The 17,675-nt window shown below is 38.0% G+C and overlaps 1 protein-coding gene across 6 annotated transcripts in view; it reads left to right on the forward strand.

The window, feature by feature from the left end:
- The window catches only part of SBF2 (SET binding factor 2), a 231,823-nt gene that overhangs the window by 143,317 nt on the left and 70,831 nt on the right, over nucleotides 1-17,675 (forward strand). For all 6 annotated transcript variants that reach the window (XM_015631151.3, XM_015631152.3, XM_015631153.3 and 3 more), the window contains exons 15-16: nucleotides 923-1,032; nucleotides 2,526-2,675. In XM_015631151.3, the coding sequence (XP_015486637.1) occupies nucleotides 923-1,032; nucleotides 2,526-2,675 (260 nt within the window). The remainder of the gene's footprint in view (nucleotides 1-922; nucleotides 1,033-2,525; nucleotides 2,676-17,675) is intronic.

Below are 17,675 nucleotides of genomic sequence, written 5' to 3' on the forward strand. Positions count from 1 at the left end.
ATAGAGTTGATCCTGTCTGGGGACAGCAGGGTGAACTAGATGGCCTCTGGAGGCCCTGCCCAGGCCTGTTTCTCTTTGGGTTTATGCAAAAAGAAGATGAACTTCCTTCACCTGCTTTTGCTGTTGACTGTATCATTGAATGTGGTACTTACAGAAATTTTAAAGGATATGTGCTTGTGTTCTGTTGTCTTTCTTCAAAAGGTTAGTTGCAAGAGAAGGGGTTTTTTTTTGGTTTTTTAAATAAGTTAATTTCTGTTTCAAAGCAGGGGGTTTGCTGGCTTTTTTTTCCTGAGGAACAGCTTTCACACTTACACTCCCTGCTGAACTGTGTCTCAGAATCCTTGGATATAAGTAGCTCATTATTATCTACTAGAAAGACATATCCTGAATTTACATACTGTTTATTTGATATTACAGAGGAAAAGAGAATGTTAGCTCTTGCATTAAGAAAATAAGATCTCAGCAATTTGGAATCTAGATAGGAGAACAGGTTTGTCAGGTTTTATTCTGTGTTGCAGAATTCTTGTCATGGCCATCTAAAAATAGTTATCTACTGCTACAAAATATGCAAGGCTGTGTAGCTCACTGCAGAACACACACACACATTTATTATTAATTTGTGCTTATTTGTGTATTCCATCAGTATGTTAGAGGTTATAATCTCTTTGTGCCTGTGTGAGACAAAGAGAACAAATAGTTAAGAGAATCAACTACTCCAGTTAAAATTCAGAGCACTCTCCTCTTCAGATGGTACAGGAAAACCAGAGATTTGGGATCTTGTGTTCCCATCTCCCTACAAATGGTATTTGCTTAACAGAATAAAAGGGAGGACAGAGTGATTATTTTTTTAAAGAAATTTGTGGTATTCTTTGTGGTTCTTGCAGAAGTATCACAGACGTATATTCTTCTTTTTCTTTGTTAGTTTCCATAATGGAAAAAGGAAGCACAGTTTTCAACAGTGCACAAAGGCTGGAAGTTGTTAGAAACTGCATCTCGTTCATTTTTGAAAACAAATTTTTGGAGACTGAAAAGGTAATAAAATGAAATTTTAATTCTCTCAGATTACTCTCTGTTCTGTTAATGAGCAAATGGAGACTGGCCTAATCACAAAGCACATTTTGAAGTCTTGTTTCAAATGCTAAGGATTGTTTTGGCCATTTAAATGAACGAAGTAAGCAATAAAAATAATCATCTAAATGCAATATTTTGTGTAATATGAGGCTAATGGATTTGAAAACCTGTTTCTAATCCTACATGGGTGAGTTGAAAACCCTTTTTGCAGAATTTATTACTGTTATAAGTAGCATTGTCCACATCATTTTTTCTTTTAAAGAGGTGGGTGTATATTGGTCTAGCAGCACTCATTAGGAGAGCAAACAAAAAGCATACATATGTGATCTGGTATTTAGCAGCCAATGCTCTCTGGAAATTTTCAGTAGAGTCAATTCTGCTGGTTTTAAAAATCAGTAATTTGATAGAACTCAGAGATTAAACATAAATATTTGGCATGTCTGTCTTCACTGAAATGTGTTAGTGACTTGTTACCCTTGACATTCTTATTTTCATTAACAAGTTACCAGGTTTTGTAGATTCTGTCCATAGAGTTTTCGGTTATTGATTGTAGAGCAATCACTCAAACTTACAATCAAATCTAATTCTACATATAAAAATGACTGTAAAATTATTTTAAGAAATTTTTTGATTTCTCAGGGAAGTATTACCTGTATATCTCTGACACTGTGCAGATCAAGATAGAAAATGAGCTTTGCTTGATTTATGAGTTACAGTGTCAAGATGCACATGGGAAAAGTCCTAATGAAGTGTGTAGCTCTTTAAAGGAGTTTTCATCCAAGCAGAGCACAGTAGATTTTTACCTCATTCAACTTCGAGGCACTTGGGAAAGTTCAGTGGGTTTTTTGTCCCTTTATATTGTAAATTTTTCCTTAGAAAATAGGCTGCCTTTTCTTACTTACCTGTTATCTCCAGCCTAAAGGGCCCCAGCTGACAATTAATCACTGTTGTAGCATTTGCTGCATTTTTAAAACTTTGATATAAATACTCTGTTGGTCCTGGTTTAGGATAAACTTCACATCTATTGGTCTTACTGCTGGGAGAGCTGTGCCACCTCTGAATTTTGTCATCCATTGCTTGTCACCAAATGTGCAGCCTTGATGGGCAAACTCCAGTCCTGGCCTGGCTGTACAGAACTTGCTGCTCTCATCCACAATAATCCATTTCTGATTTCACATCCATTCAATGCCTGTCCATATTAAAGGGTTTCTGTTTACAGATGTAGGTGAGAGATGCTGTTTAATGCATTTGGGGAAAAAAATGGGACAAATTTAGTACTTGGTAACTGAGGCTAAATCAACCATTATGTGTCAGTTTGATATTCAAGCTAATGGGTAATTTTCAGAGTTGTTCTTTACTGCTACTTGCAATTTTGTAATAAAAAATTAATGCTGTTCAGTATGAGTAGTGACATTTAAATTAATTTCCATGAAGTGAAATGTTCTTCTCTGCAGACCCTGCCTGCAGCTCTGAGAGCCCTGAAAGGCAAGGCAGCTCGGCACTGCCTGACTCAGGAGCTGGGCCAGCATGTCAAAGAAAACCGAGCAATCCTGGACCATCAGCAGTTCGACTACATTGTGAGAATGATGAACTGTGCTTTGCAGGTACAGTATGGCAAGGCTTTGGCCTTGATTGTCTTGCTCTTCTTTAGGATTAGGATAAGCAAAATTGCTTAGAGAATTGTGGAGAAGCAAAATAATTAAAATACTTAACCATGTCCTGCAGTGATATAGCAGATACTACTTCATGGTGAATTAAAATATCTTGTTGTTGAAAAAATAAAAGATGAAACACTCAGGTCTGTACAGATCTGCCTGATATGAGAAGCAGAAAGAAAACTGTTCCCATTATTAATAATTTAGATACAATTTAGTTTTGGTAGCTACTGAAATGATTTAACTTAATTGCTTGAAGTGGTTTTTTTTTAATGAGTGGGTCTTGGCTTTTCCAGGTCATTTTCAGCCCAGAGTTCCTAAAATATGTATCAACCACTGCTCAGTTAAAAATCCCAAAAGTTTGTCTTCTTTGTTTAAGCATAGCTTAAGAAAGCATACTTTCTGCTTCTGTGGCTCCTTGGTGGCAGTTCTGCTTGTCACAGTGACATCTTAGTTTGTCAGAATCTCACTGCAAGTGTTTGCAGTTCATCTCCAAAGTTAATTCTACTGACAAATTATTATGTGCTGAATAAGCATCAACATATGGTGGCAGCTACCTATGAAAGCAAAATATGTGGGTGACTTCTTTTGACTTTAATTTAAATAATTGGTCTGTTTTACCTCCACTTGTTCTCAATTCATCATCTGAAATATTTTATAGACTTACATGTTTTCAGACTCTTGTCTAAGAATGTAGTGGTATTTTTATTAATTTGTAATGTGATCATATTTGGTTATAATTTTCTTTTTTTGACCCTGTCTAAATTATTCTGTCAGATTAGGGATTTGATGGAGGCTTTAGTATTTTAATTCAGCTCTCCTCTAACCTACAACCCACTGAAATTGCTCTGCAGTAATTTAGAAAAGGTTGACCCACATTTTTAGAAGACAAGTGCTAAATGCCACTTTCACTGAAGTGTAGAAATAAATTAACATTGACTGAGCAAATGCTACCTCAGGTCACTGTCAAGTGATAGTTTTATTGTCTGTTGCATTTCTTGTTTGTTCACTGTAAGATATTTTTCTTACTTGTTGTGAGAGAAGCTCATCTTTGTCTGAGCAGTGGTCTTAAAAGCAAAACTACCTGCAGTCAGCAGATGAAAACTGAAGTTGACTGGCTAAAATTACACAGCACATAGAATCTGCTTTTTGGCACAGGTCTGCACTTTTTCCAAACTCTAAATTTCCTTAGAGCTGGAAGAAAAATTGAATTTATCTGTGAAACTCTGTTTCTCTGTCCAAAATCATGACTAATGGAGTATTGCACCTGCTGTGTATTCCAGAGTTAGAAATTTTCTTTCAAACCAGAAAGCAGAATTGTCTAGATGTGTCACAGATTTTGCTTCTACTTTTTTTGATTATTCCTGGGTTAAAAAAAATCTAGATGTTTTTAGACAATAGGAACAAAATGCAAATCCCCTTTATGTATCTTACAAAAACGATAGCAGAAGAAAATGAAATTTGCTTTTCTGAGGAAAGAAATACTGACATTACCTGTTAATAAAATAATAAAAGCCAATTTTGCTCTGGAAGAAAAGCTTTTTTCCCATCCTGGTGATTTGAAGGCCCAAAAATGAGCTTAAGTTCAAGGAAATGAATGTGTCTGAAGAGTTACTGAAATTAAAATAGGCTTGTTTTTTCTCAGTAAACCTAGCAAATATAACTGAAATCGTGCAGGGGAAGGAGATCAAATAAGGAGGCACAGTCTTTATGCCTCCCTCCCCACCTCCCAACAGTATTTTCATATCTTTGACAATATGAAATGAAAGTTTTCATTTTTCAGGAGTAAGCTTGGCCAACATTAAAATATCTGAACTCCTGACACTGGGGAGTGAGTTAGAAGCAAGTATTTTTAACATCTATTTTTATGACATATGAAGTTATTTATGAAGATAAAAACATTATTAATAATTTGTCTGTGCACTTTGCTCAAGTGTGTTATTTGAAACAATGTATACATTGTGATATTTTGGAACTTCCCTGTATCAATTCAAGAAAAAAAGCACATTATCAAAAACTTAAATAAGTTTGCCCTTGTTGCAGAGGGACTCAGCAAGTCAGCATTTTACTCTAGACACATGAATTCTGTTAGCTACAGGTCGTAAGAGTGAGTAATTTAAGCACTGTTAAAAAGACACAAAAATCTAATTTAAGAAATGTGGTCTTAACTGGAGATGTAGTGAAGCTTTAGGGAAATACCACATTAATTCTTGATGGGGTTTTTGGGGAGAGTTAAGTTGCAGTAGGGCTTTCAGACCTCACTGAACTACTGGAATTGTGGAAAGTGCCTCACTCTTACCACCAGATTTTTCTGTTAACATTATTGCACGTTCCCATTGGTTTCTGCAAGATGCAAACTGAAATCCTGCTGTGGCTGGAGGCACGGAGAGGGTGATCCAAGAGCTGAGAGGAAGGAAGGAAGGGAATGCCCTGGCAGGGTGGGCAGAGCCCTGCTCCCTGCCCAACACGCTGGGTTGAGTGGGACGTGTGTGCAGCAAGCTCCAGACCCATGGTTTGCCCTGGGACACACCAGTCTCACCTGCTCATCCAGGTGGGAAATCTGATGCTCTCCAACCACCAAACTTCTGCCAATGATGAGGTGAATTGTTGTAAACTCAGCACATCAACATTTTGCTGTAGACACATGAATTCTGTTAGCTGCAGGTTGTAAGACCAAGTAATTTAAATAGGGTCTGTTAAAAGACACAAAACCCTAAGAATTTCAAGAGATGCAGGTTGGCCATTTCTGGCAAGTCTTTTGGACTGAATTCTTTGTCTTTCTGTGAAATGCTGGGTGTTACAAAATCAGGAAGATTGCACTCTGCAAGGCTAATGCAGAGCCCTCCATTGCTAGTCAAGATTTTTCTGATTGTCTGCTGTCAGGTTTTTTCATTTAATATAATCTATTCTTTTTTTTATTTTTTTTATTTCACAAAAATAATGGTCAGATGCTTTTTCAGAGCTTCTGTACCCTTGTTTTGTGCATGAGGATCAGTATGTTAACAAAATGCTTTTGATAATCCCACCATGTGTATTATTGCTGATCTTACATCTGCTGCCACTGGGCTTGAGAATTAAGGAATAAAATACTCTACTGTTGCTTCAAGTGAATAGCTATTTTATTTTAGTGACCAATTCCATAGGCTGTATTTCCCTAAGGATCTGATCTAGCCATTTTGCAACTGGGAGGAAGTGAGGGTGGTATTTTACCAATTTCTCTAGAGATGGCAGAACTTGGACTTGCCACATTCCTGGTGGATGTCAGCTTGAGTTCTCTCAGTCCAAGAGGAGCATTGTTTTAAACTGTTGTTCTTTCGACTGACAACAGGTAGAACCTGCAAATTTTAATATGCTTATGGTTTGTGGAATAGAACCTTAGAGATTTGTATTAATCTGCCTTCTTTAGCAGCTGTGGTGGACTGTGGGAGGCCTTATAGAGACAATTCAAGTAAGGTTTGGTGCAGTGAGTCTGTACTCAAGTGTTAAAAACATGCTCTTCTGTGTCTGAGAAGGATTGACAATTACTGCTGCTGAAATAGAAGTGAGAGAAGTATTTCTGATCCATTTTAAAAGTAGGAAGTTCAAAATTACATAGCCATTGTAATGGTCATTTAATATAGCAGATACCTTCTGATGAGAGCAATTAAATCCCCAGTTATTTGCTTTTATCTCTGCTAGGAGTTGTCACTGACCACTTGCTGAAAACTTTATTGTCATGCCCTAAGTAACACTTTTCCCCTGACAAATCATGTACTGTGACAAACATTTAAATCAGCCTGTCTTTCCATAGTGATTAATACCTTTGCTAGAGGAGCAGGAGCATTGTGTTCTGTTCCATATATTATATCACTAAACTACTGTTAAAAAACACCTGTAGTGTTGTGAAAGCTTAAAATAGTGATTGGCAATTCAGTTCATTCAAACATTCATGCAGATAAAAATGTGAAATTATAGCTCTAAACACTATTTCAGTTATACTTGCTTTCCTCTGCTGTGGTTACATCAGAAAAATTTGCAGTTCCACATAGATTGCTATTTCAAACATTTTTCTTTCTGTTTTATTTTTCTGTAATAACATTTGCTGACATCTCAGAAAAAAATACTTAAGTATTTTTATGCAACTGAAAAGCCTTTTTTTTTAGCAGGGAAACACTTCTATGTAATTATGTTTTCAACAACACATTGTGCTTTGAATACTTGTTCAGAAATCGTGGCAGAAACCATCTCAAGGCTCAATTTGCACACTTCTCCATTCATTCATTGCAGTCATAACTTGTCCAGAATTTCAGTTGTCTCTCTAACTTTCCTCTGACAGCAACAAGTGAACACTGTATTTTGAAGTGTAGTTGCACTTAATTTGAAAAAGTGGTAGTAGAAGCAAGAAGAGGCCTGAATATGCTGTGGGGATGGTATTTGATAACCTGAAACAATTTTCAAATTAAAAAGACATTCAGAGCAATTTGCATAAAATGTTTAACAGTAATAGTAAGTCTTCCTAAGAAAATTTCTTTCTGGTGAAAGATTCTTTTCAAATAATGCAGGACTGTGAGACACCTTTGTTGCGTTGTTGGAACAGATAAAACTTTTTGTTTCAAAGGAAGAGCTCCAGGATGTTGTGGTACAACAGTGCCTCTCTAAGAGGTTGGTCAGTAATATTGCCTAACTGCATATTAATGCTTTTGTTTGGCAAATGTGAGTCAAATTGAAAAACACATCTGCACCAGACATCTGGATTCTTCATCTAAATGTGGTCAGAGCAGGAAAAATGTGAATAAAACTGATAAATACGTAAATACTCTCAAAATTCTAGTCTTAAGCTTTAAGGAATGGGTGAGTGATGTGATTTAATCTGACAGTTTCACAGTCACCAATGCTGGTTTAGGACCTGCTCCAGTGTCACATCTGTGTCAACAGACACGTGTTGTACCACTGTAACTGAGAGAATATCTTTAATAGTAGACTAATCAGTCATTGTTTTAGTGCTTTAAGTAGCTTCTGATAGATCACTGTGGCTTTCCAGTGTGGCAATAACCAGATGTTTATCTTTGAAATAGATTGTACTGGATATTCTAGAAATAGCCTTGTATTTCACAATATGAAATGCAACCTAGTAGCAACCAGGACAAAATTAAAAGTGTAACCTGTGTTAGGTTACAACAAAGGCACATCTGGGCCCTCATCTGGTCTCCAACATTGGCCAAAAGCAGATGGAAGATAATGCTGATGTATTTTGCCTCTAGAACTTTGCTTGTGATTCTTCTGTATTGTTTTAGTGCAATAAGGACCTCTTTGTAGCACTTACTGTGCAATCTGTTGTGAAAGGAACTTTGATAGGCAAAATTAAAAACAATGGCATTCTATAAATAATATTAAATTTACTTTTCTTAGGCAAGTAACTTTTGTATTATATTCTGCCACCAGATAAAGTTTAAAAACCTATCAGTCAGTTCTCAGAATTCAGAGGTTTACGAATCTTGTCCAATAACAAGAAAGATTTTATTATTCCTGAGAGAAAATCAGCTCGGTGTGTGTGTCATATGATTCAAATTCTTGGCAATCTGAAGGTTACATGAGCTAGCATTTCTCATATTTTATGTTGAAAACTATGTTGCTAAACATCTTTATTTTGGAGGGTTACAGTAGATTTCTCTCCTTTTGGACTTTTATTTCATGACCTGTCTTTTGTTACTCAGTTTGACTTGCATTCCTGGAAGCAGAGTCTCAGAATTCATGTTTGAAAAACAGCACTATTTAAAAATACTTAAAAAAAAATCAGACATGAAAAGAACTCATGGGAGTTTAACAGGCCCACACTTAATTCTGTTAATTCATTAGTTATTACCAGTTTGAACTTTCTCATCATGTTAGATGTAGTAATGGTATTGTTTAAGTGGGGAAAAAAACCAAGATATTCCAGTGTTTAAGGCTTGGGCTTCAAGCTTCCAGATTTAGTTCTGTATTGTGCTGAACATGATTTTGGTAGGGTTCTTCTTGATCACATCATATGGTTTCTCTGATGCATGATTCCCAGAAAGTAGAAATAACAACTTTATCATCCTGTTGACTTTTTAGGGGTCCACCTATAAAATTCTGGACTTAATAAAAGAAGTTTCTATTCCTGAACCTTTTGATAATGTCTTTTTCCCAAGAGATTGCACAGTACCAGAATATCATTGCACTGATATTGAACTGATAGTGCTCACATAATTTCTCTAGAAGAATAAATGGAAACACATTGTAAAAGATTGTATTGTCCATCAGTTTTCATTTTTCCTTTCTTCACTCTGAGGAACATACCTTTTGTTATACTCATCCCATCTCATAGGATGGCCACAGAGTCCTGGAAGATTCCAGTCAAGGGCATCTCTCTGAAACCCAGAAAACAGAATTGCTTTCTTTGCAGGGCTGCCTGTGTGGATCTGTATCATGGAGTAGGGGAGTTGGTGTGTGCTGCTGTCATGGCACTGCCAGCTTCCCTACCCCTGCTGGGGGTTGGGGACATGATTTTCTGAGCCTGAGAGAGTTTTCAGCCTGTCACTGGCTGATCTGTTTCCCAAGGGAAAGTCTTTGGGGAGACTTTTCTCCCTCAAGGACTGTTTTTTGTAAACAGGTTTTGGTTCTCAAAACAATGTTGTACAGATGCCCTGGATGTGTTTTTCTCTTGTTCCACCAATGGGACCTGAGAGGTGTTGTTCCTTTTACCAGTCAAGTTAACCTGTATTGGAACACCTTGTAAAAGGGGCTGAAAATCCTGAAATAAAGGCTTCTGCCTTGCTAGGATGAAAAACCTCGGCTGTTGTGATTGAACCCATGCTTCTATTTCGTGTCCTCTAGCAACAGGAGGTCAGTCAGCGTTCCCTACACTGCAGGTGTCAAGGGAGGTGACCCCTTTGGCATAGCAGTAACCATTCCTTGGGCTAGGACTCTCCCTGGGTAGGTGACAGTGTCCAGGTAATTTCTTGTTGCATCCTTGGGGGCCTTGGTGTGTGCAGAGCTGTCCCCAGCGAGGTGTCTGGCTGATTCTGCACATGTGCCTGTGCCCCAGAAGGGTTCTCTCCAGCTGTGCTAAGCTGCCTCTGTGGTTTTAGCAAGGATGGGTTTTTGATGACCAGGCAGCAGAAAACCATGGCTGCTTTTCACACTGGGACTGTGCCAGGAGTGCTGTTCAGGAATGAGCTCGTGTGTGGCAGGGAAATTCCTAAATTGCTGTTTTCCTGCAGACTTCCGAGACCCTGCTTCTGTTAATCTTGACTTCTGCGTGGACCTGCCCTGCATAACTATAGCACAAGACTGTTACTTAAGGAAAGGGAAAGAGAGGGATTAGCAGAAATGAGAGTCCCATGGCGTGCTGTCCATTCCTGCATCTGCCTTCAGCTTCCCTCCTGGCTTCTGACCAAAGCATGTGCTGTTCACACACTTCCTCCTCCCCTCGACGTGTGCACGTGCATACCACAGCAGGCCCAGCCTTGCTTTAAGGGTCCTTGCTTAATATTATACAAAAATATCAAATGATAGTGAGGTGTTGGTTTTAATACAAGAATCAGCAGAACTGTGACGTTCACCATGTGCATGTGAGCAGTGGCCCCAGCAGCTCCTCTGGCTGGTTGCAGCTTTGGGGCTCACAGGGGAATTTCCCTGAGCATCTCCCTGGCATGGTGATACAAACTCACCCATCCCAGATGGGTCTCTGTGCTGTTGGGCAGCTGGAGGAGGCTTTACTCAGGCTTTACTCTTCATGGATGTCTCTTTGTTGCTGGCCTTGTGTTCAACCCTGCCACATTTGCTGTTGGTGCAGGATGTGCTCCACTGCATGCAGGTACCTCACTGAAACCATGGAGCTCCTCAGAGTGTTGGCATGGTAAGCTCTGACTGCTCTGAAGTGATCATTACTGTTAATTGTGGCCTTGTGGTTGCCAAGTGTTCCTAATAACTCCGTGTTCTGAATATTTTTGGTCGCCGTGATGAAAAGCAGACGTGTGTTTGTACTCTGTTCACTGCTGTAAATAAAACAAGTCTGGGTTAGGAGTTGTGTTGTTCTGCTGTGCAGTTAGTTGCTCTCCAGCCTGGCTGGGAAAGAGGTGAATTGATGAAAGGTAGTAAAAAACAAACCAAAACAAAAAGTCTTTCATGTTGGAAAGAATAGGCACTTTGCTTATATGTGAAGTCAGTGACTTCTGTTTTTACAGGCTTTATGTCTATAAAAAATAAGGAAGTAACACGTGGAATTTTGGTTTTATCTAAGATGTTAGGTATGTTTATAAAGTGTATTACTGTACAGGCCCATCATTCCCTATAGATGTGTGTATAGCACTGTTTATTATGTGTACATGCACTTCATCTGCTCTGAGTGCCATTTAAAGTGTACAGTAAGTGGCAGAATATTGCATGGTATTGATTTGCTGTACCCATGCAGTGACTGCACCACTGTGGCCACACAAGTGCACAGTCTATTTTTAGGAAAATGAATTCCTGTGTAATGTGGTCTCTGATCTTCTTTCTCCTGCACTTCACCCTTCAAGAACCTGGTAAGCCCAGGTAGAGAAGCTGCAGTGAGACATCTCTGCAAGGTGTGCTGCCTTGGCCACCAGGAGGAACACACCAGCTAGACTAGTGGTTTGTTGTTTCTGTAAGGAATTTTATGAAGCTTCTGTTTCTAACTGTTTGATTTTTCAGGAATTTGCATAAAAATTACTGATGGGTGGCTGTAAGAGCCTCATTATTTTTTGCATATGGTCGTTTCTGAAGCAGAAGGAGGATGGAATATCCAAAGTCTTCTAATCATTTGGTTGCTGTCATGTTTGCATAACCTTTGGTTTAAACAATTGAGATCTTGGCAGCTTGCATTCAAAAACTGAAGTGTGGTGCTGAGATAAATACCATAAAACACAGGCCAGTTCTGGGTTTTGTCAGTGTTTTGTGTAAACTTTGACAAATGCATTAATATGACAAATAAACAGTAGTGAACTGTGTGCCATTTTAGAATAATTTCTAAGGAAAAAAAGCATAAAGATCAATTTCTTTACAGTAAAAGACCTTCCTCTGCTGGTACATGAAAAGTGTGTGCCATTATAGAACAAGAACACAAAATAAAGGTGTAAACAAAAGAATATTTGACAATCTGCATATGTTGTAAAAAATTCTTGCAGCTGTTGACATTCTTTTTCAATATTACAGCCCAGAATTATGACTTAAATTAATTGGCTTTTAGGATGCATGGAAAATGCCATGTAAACATGCTTTAATGAGGATTTTTTTTAGCAATTCCCTCCCTGTGCTCAGTCACGGGGGCAGGCTTTGGTATCTAGTGATCCAACAAAGTATTTAAAAATACTTTTAGAAAAATAAATAATTAATAAAATAAAATATAAATAAATAAAAAATAAAAATACTTTACGTAATGTCTGTACAGAAAACAAACAAAACCCACAACCCCCTTTCCCCACCTCTCCCCTAATTCTTGAACTCTGAAGTCCAATACTCCACTTGGGAGCTAAGAATTGGAATTGGAAGTGCCTGCTTAACAGTCTAAAGCCCCACAATGTTTGTAAATGAACAAATTGATTTGATTTTCTGTACAAATTATTTGACTTTAAGGACAAAAGCAGCTTCCTTTCATTAAATTGAGTCCTTTGGTCAGTTGTAACACCTTGTAAAACTGTTACTTGGAATGTTAATTGATTAAACATCATTGTAGAGAATATAAACCCCTCATTAAACATAAGTAAATTCCATACAATTGCCATGTAGTATTCTCTATCTCTTGCAGGTAAATGGAATTGAAATATCTTTCTAGATCTTATTTTAACCATAATAGTTATAATACACTTAAAATCCACTTGCATTATGAAGGTGCCATGATTTTCAGCACTTCTTTAGAAACTTCACATTTTTCCTTGCCTGCATTATAATACTCTGCTTGTAATATTGTAATTTCCAAATCCAGGATACAACCTACATATGAAAACAGTAGGTGCCGGAACTGATTAATTTAAAATCAGTCCAGCAAACCATAATTAATTATTTCAACCAATTTAATGATAAGGTATTTTGTAGAGATTTTCATCAGGGTCAAGCACCTCTGTTATTGTTAAATCAGTGGTGAATTTTGACTGCACCATCACAGTCATGTCTCGTTACACAAATGGGCTCCAGCAGATGACGCAGCAGCATCGTGCTTGTGCACCCAGCTCTCACCCTGAGTATTAATTAATATATTATTATTATTATACAAGTATTATATTAATTAATAATGTAGATCTTCATTATTTTAGCTTCTGTGCATAAGAGAAGGATTCAAAGAAGGAGAAGGGTGGTAAGTTAGAGTATTTGAAGTTTTTAGTGAGTTGTTGACTAGCAGCACCTGGCAGGATTGAACCAAAAGCTATGCTCCTCAATGTCCTTGCAAAATCATAAAAAACAAGATCTAAAATGTTAGCAGCATAAGGAATTTGGACAAAATGTGGCCATCAACACTAGCATGGCACTGAAAGACAAGGGGTGCTGTGGGATTCATGTCAGCTATGATAGTGAAGGTCTTCCTGAAAGCTTGAGGATTTCTTTGCTACTTAGAACTGCAGATAAGATAAAAGGAATGAGAAGATGGTTAAATGCATCAGGATATCTACTCATATTTCTTGTTAGGAAGAGACACAGATAAGAAATACTTATCATTTGAGTCATCACATTTATTGTACATGGCTGATAGTTCTTGCTGATGCAGTGTGTTTCATTCAGTATAAGCACTAAATAATGCCATGCTGTCCAGAATTTATCTGTTGATCTTCAGAATTGTGTTCTGCACTCATTTGGTGATTTGCTAGTGTGTGTTCTCTGGAATTGGAGTCATGCTGGTTTTAGGATGCCAAAGCCATTGCTAATGCTTAAACCTCTCAGTTTTTGTTTTCACTACCCATTCTTTTTATCCAGCCATTCCGATCCAGCTCATCCTTCGGAAAACTCCACACATGAATTGTGAGGAAAGAATTTCAAACAGTATGACTATAGTGGGGACATAGAACTTCACTAGTATTTCACTCTACCCCAAGGTACAGAAGTCTAATTAAACTTCTTGTTGCCATTTACTGTGATTACATAGCAGAGCTGCCCTTTCTGCATTTTTGCTTAGAATGTCAATGAAATAAGAACAAAACAGGTGTTTGGAACAAAACGTTCTGGAAGGAAGATCAGATAGCCTAGGAGAAGATTTGTCAGGGTTTTAAAATGGATTAACTAGCAATCCAAAATCTGGCAAAGAAGGCTTTTTCTGTGGCTACTTAGCTGGATGTTGCTACTAGCAGTGATTTAGAAGGCTATGGAACAGAAAGGGATCATATCAAGATTTCCTAGAATTTGTACCAAAGAAAGAATTTTGCTGGAAGGCAATGCTAGTACATTTCTGCTTCTTTGGTCCACACAGCAAGCTCAAGGATGTCTTTTCTCCTCTGGCTGTGTTTGCCCTGCCAAACAGTTTTTATATAGAACAAGAATTTTTTTTAAGGACATCTAAACATGCCTCTTCAGCTAAATGACCAACTACTACATTTTGTGAGTTTACCTTTTTTTCTTCTGTAACCAAAGTTGGAGGAGTTACTTCATGGAATTCTAACATTCTTATTTCCTGAAGCCATTTAAAAATCTCAGAGGAAAATACCAATTCAGCAAGCTTTAAGACTGAAGGATTCTGAGGTTCTACAATTCCCAGTTCAAAATTGGTTTACTACTTCTTCCATTGTCTTTATCTCTTACAAAAAAATGCTTCATGCTTGTTTTCACTTGGATTCTTAGAAAGGCAAACATTTTGTTAATAATCAAGAAATTAATTTTTAATAAATGCTTCATAAGAAACAGTTCCCACATCTCCTGTACATTTGTCATACTTTTATTATTGAGCCACCAAAAAGTGTGAGATATCAAATAAAATCTGTATCTGTATGAAAGAGGTGGCTGCGGTTCGTGCACTGAAAAGTGCAAACAGAAAGTTTAAAATACTTAACATTAAATAAAAACATTGTATTTTCTGTTTTTCTTTTTCATAGTTTAAATATTTGTATTAGAATATATATTTTGTTGATGGATGTTATCTTGGAGGGAGCACTTCAATAAATCAAGCAGGCTTGAAATTTCTGAATCTCTTGGGCTTTTCAGGCTTTGTGGCAACATTCTTCCTTGATCACACGGGTTCAGTGTGTTAACCAAGGTGGACACTGCTCTACAACATGCTACTTATTCATGCACAACATAAATCTTTCAGTTTCCCAAATTTGCTCTAAGTATTCTTTTCTGTGAACTGTTTATCCTTGTAATGACTTTATTGCTCTATTTTTTTTTTCTCCAGAAAAAAATCCCAGGAAAATGGAATATTTTTGATAATGGCTCTAGTAACATGATTTTTTCACAATGTGCTGCGTGCCTAATTCTGGTTCTCGTTACAAGGTTGATTTTTGGATTAAGCAACTTCTACAACAACTTCCATTAATGTTGTTAAAACTGCACAGTTCTTTGAAACATAACAGAAGATTTACATTCCAGCCTATTAAGGGAACAGAGAGGTCTGGCAGTGGGGTTGGCAACGAGGGATTTTAGGTTCTGTCAAGTTCACCAGCACAACTAATACAGTGCGTCATCTGTGTCTGAGCATGGAAAAGCCCTTGCTGGATGAATTTGAGATTCAGAACCTTAGAATTACCTCAGAAAAACCCACAAAATGCTCCTTGTCATCCTTGAAATTCTGCAGCCATTGCAGGTCATCCCAGAAATACCCTCTTCCAGCAGCTGACACTTGTTTCATGGATCCAGAAATGGAGCTGCACCAGCAAAGGCGATCCAAGAAACTTCTTCCAGGAGCAGCTGGTCGGTGTCGTTCGTGTTGTCCTTTGGTGCAGCTGTACACAGACTATCTGGTGCCCCTGCCAAAACTGTAGGAAAGCTTTTCAGTACTATCAAGGTTGGCTTAAAAAGCCCAAAGTTACCCTGCAGCAGGATACCTATTTTCAATACATATTGGAAAGAGACCCCGTTTTGGGCATTTGGTGGAAAATGCCTCTGACAGAGGCAGAGCTACAGCCAGGCAAGCATGGGCCTGGGTTCTCAGGAGCACCTGCCAGAACCCTGTGGATGCATTTGATACAGATACATAAAATGGGCATCAGCTTTCTTGCCAGTAATTTCTATCTGCGCTGGTTGAGCACATTGTTTTCTCTTTATATATTTATTTAGGCTTTGGGATTCTAGTTGTGCACTTTCCTGGTGGTTTTAGCCTCTTGGTTCAGATCCATAAACTTCCTAATTGTCTTGTCCTTTTGCCCCTGCTGTAACTCTTTGTGAGACTAATGTTTTAGGATTTTTGATTTGGTTTGACATGTATAGCACAGCACGTGGCTCCCAGTGCTGTCCATATGTATTTCATGTTTCCACATGGAATTACCCTGTCCCTTGTACAGACCTTTTTTGTCTTTGGGAGGCTCAGAAGGCTCTTTCAGTCTGTGTTTCCAGTCAGCAGCAGTCCTTCCCTCCAGTGTGTTTAGCACTCTTCCAGATTTGATGTCAGTCAGAAATGTGATGAAGATGCATTTCATGCCATTTTCCATTTTGTTAATGAAAAAGGCCGTGAAAACAGGATTCAGAACCACCTGCCTGTTAAACCTTGAGCCTGACAGTGCAGTCAGTTTTCCAGTCTTTGATCCTGACTTCTCTCCCAGCTTGTCTCCAAGGGTACCAAATGAGCCTGCAAAACACAGGCTGCTCTTTCCTCAGATACAGAGCTTGGTATTTCATTGAAGAAGATGGTCCAGTTTTCTTTGATCAGCTGGTTTTTTGTGTTCTAAATCGCTTTTGTGTTCTTCCTGTGTCTGGAAATGCTTCTCTATGAGGACTTGCTCCCTTCCATCCAGCCTGTGGCTCCCCCAAACCTATTCCTTGCCTTCTTTGAATTTTTGTCACAGGTTTTATTTCTTGTTCCCCAGAAAATCTGTTGGCAAGAGACTGAGTCTCCCAAGGGGAAAACCTTGGGGATTAGAAGTTCTCTTTCCTAAGATGATGTAATTGAGGGTTCTTAGCATAAATAAAAAAACTATTTTGCTATCACGTGCTATTCAGTGGAAAATTTTCAGTGAGCCCTACTTCCAAGTTGAATTTCATCAGACACTGTTCAGTTTCTCCATAGTGAAGTAGATCCGAAGTCTTTTGGTAGCTGATTTGAAACGAGCATCGGCTCATTACGTGACAGGAGATGGATGTAAAATTCCACATCTATCCAAACGTTATTATTCTAAAGTGAAAAACTGATTTTTCAGTGAATCACTTTACATACCCATATAAATCTCATTTATTTTTTTAAGAGTTCATTCCTGTTAAGTTGTAAAAATTGTACAGAATGTGTACTGATGATGTGATGCATTTTTATTAAAAGTATGTGAAATGAAACTTAGAAAAGAAGAGTAAAATGAAGTCAAGCGAGGTGAATGTATTTGTACATATTTGAAATTTTATGACTTTGCTTTAAAATTTAGGAGAGGAGATACTGCTGGGAGTAAGGATGTGTTCTGTGTGCCTGTGAACTGATTTGTTAATATGTAGCTGGACTATACTGTAATATGGCATCTATTTTAATAGTTCTTTTAATGTCTTAAGCATTTCTCTGTTGTTCCTTAACTCAATTAAACAGGCTTTTCTGTACAGCAGTTTACAGAATATCCTGTGTTAATGTTTTGCAGTGGCTGCAGAAGTGTTTTGGTCTACCAGGGCTCCAGGAGTACACTGCAGTTCCTAGATATATTATGAATTAATCACCCCCTCCAACTGAGCAGTTAATGGATATTGATCACTTTTTTGTCATGAATTGCGATGTATTCTATCATTTGAGTGTTGTTTGTCAAAACTTTTTACAAATTGCTGTGCAGGACCTTGTATCACAGCTGGTGTAGTTTAAGGTTTGGACAGAGTCACTGTGAA

This window comes from Parus major, chromosome 5 (genome assembly GCF_001522545.3).
Source record: "Parus major isolate Abel chromosome 5, Parus_major1.1, whole genome shotgun sequence".
Classification (NCBI taxonomy): Eukaryota; Metazoa; Chordata; class Aves; order Passeriformes; family Paridae; genus Parus; species Parus major.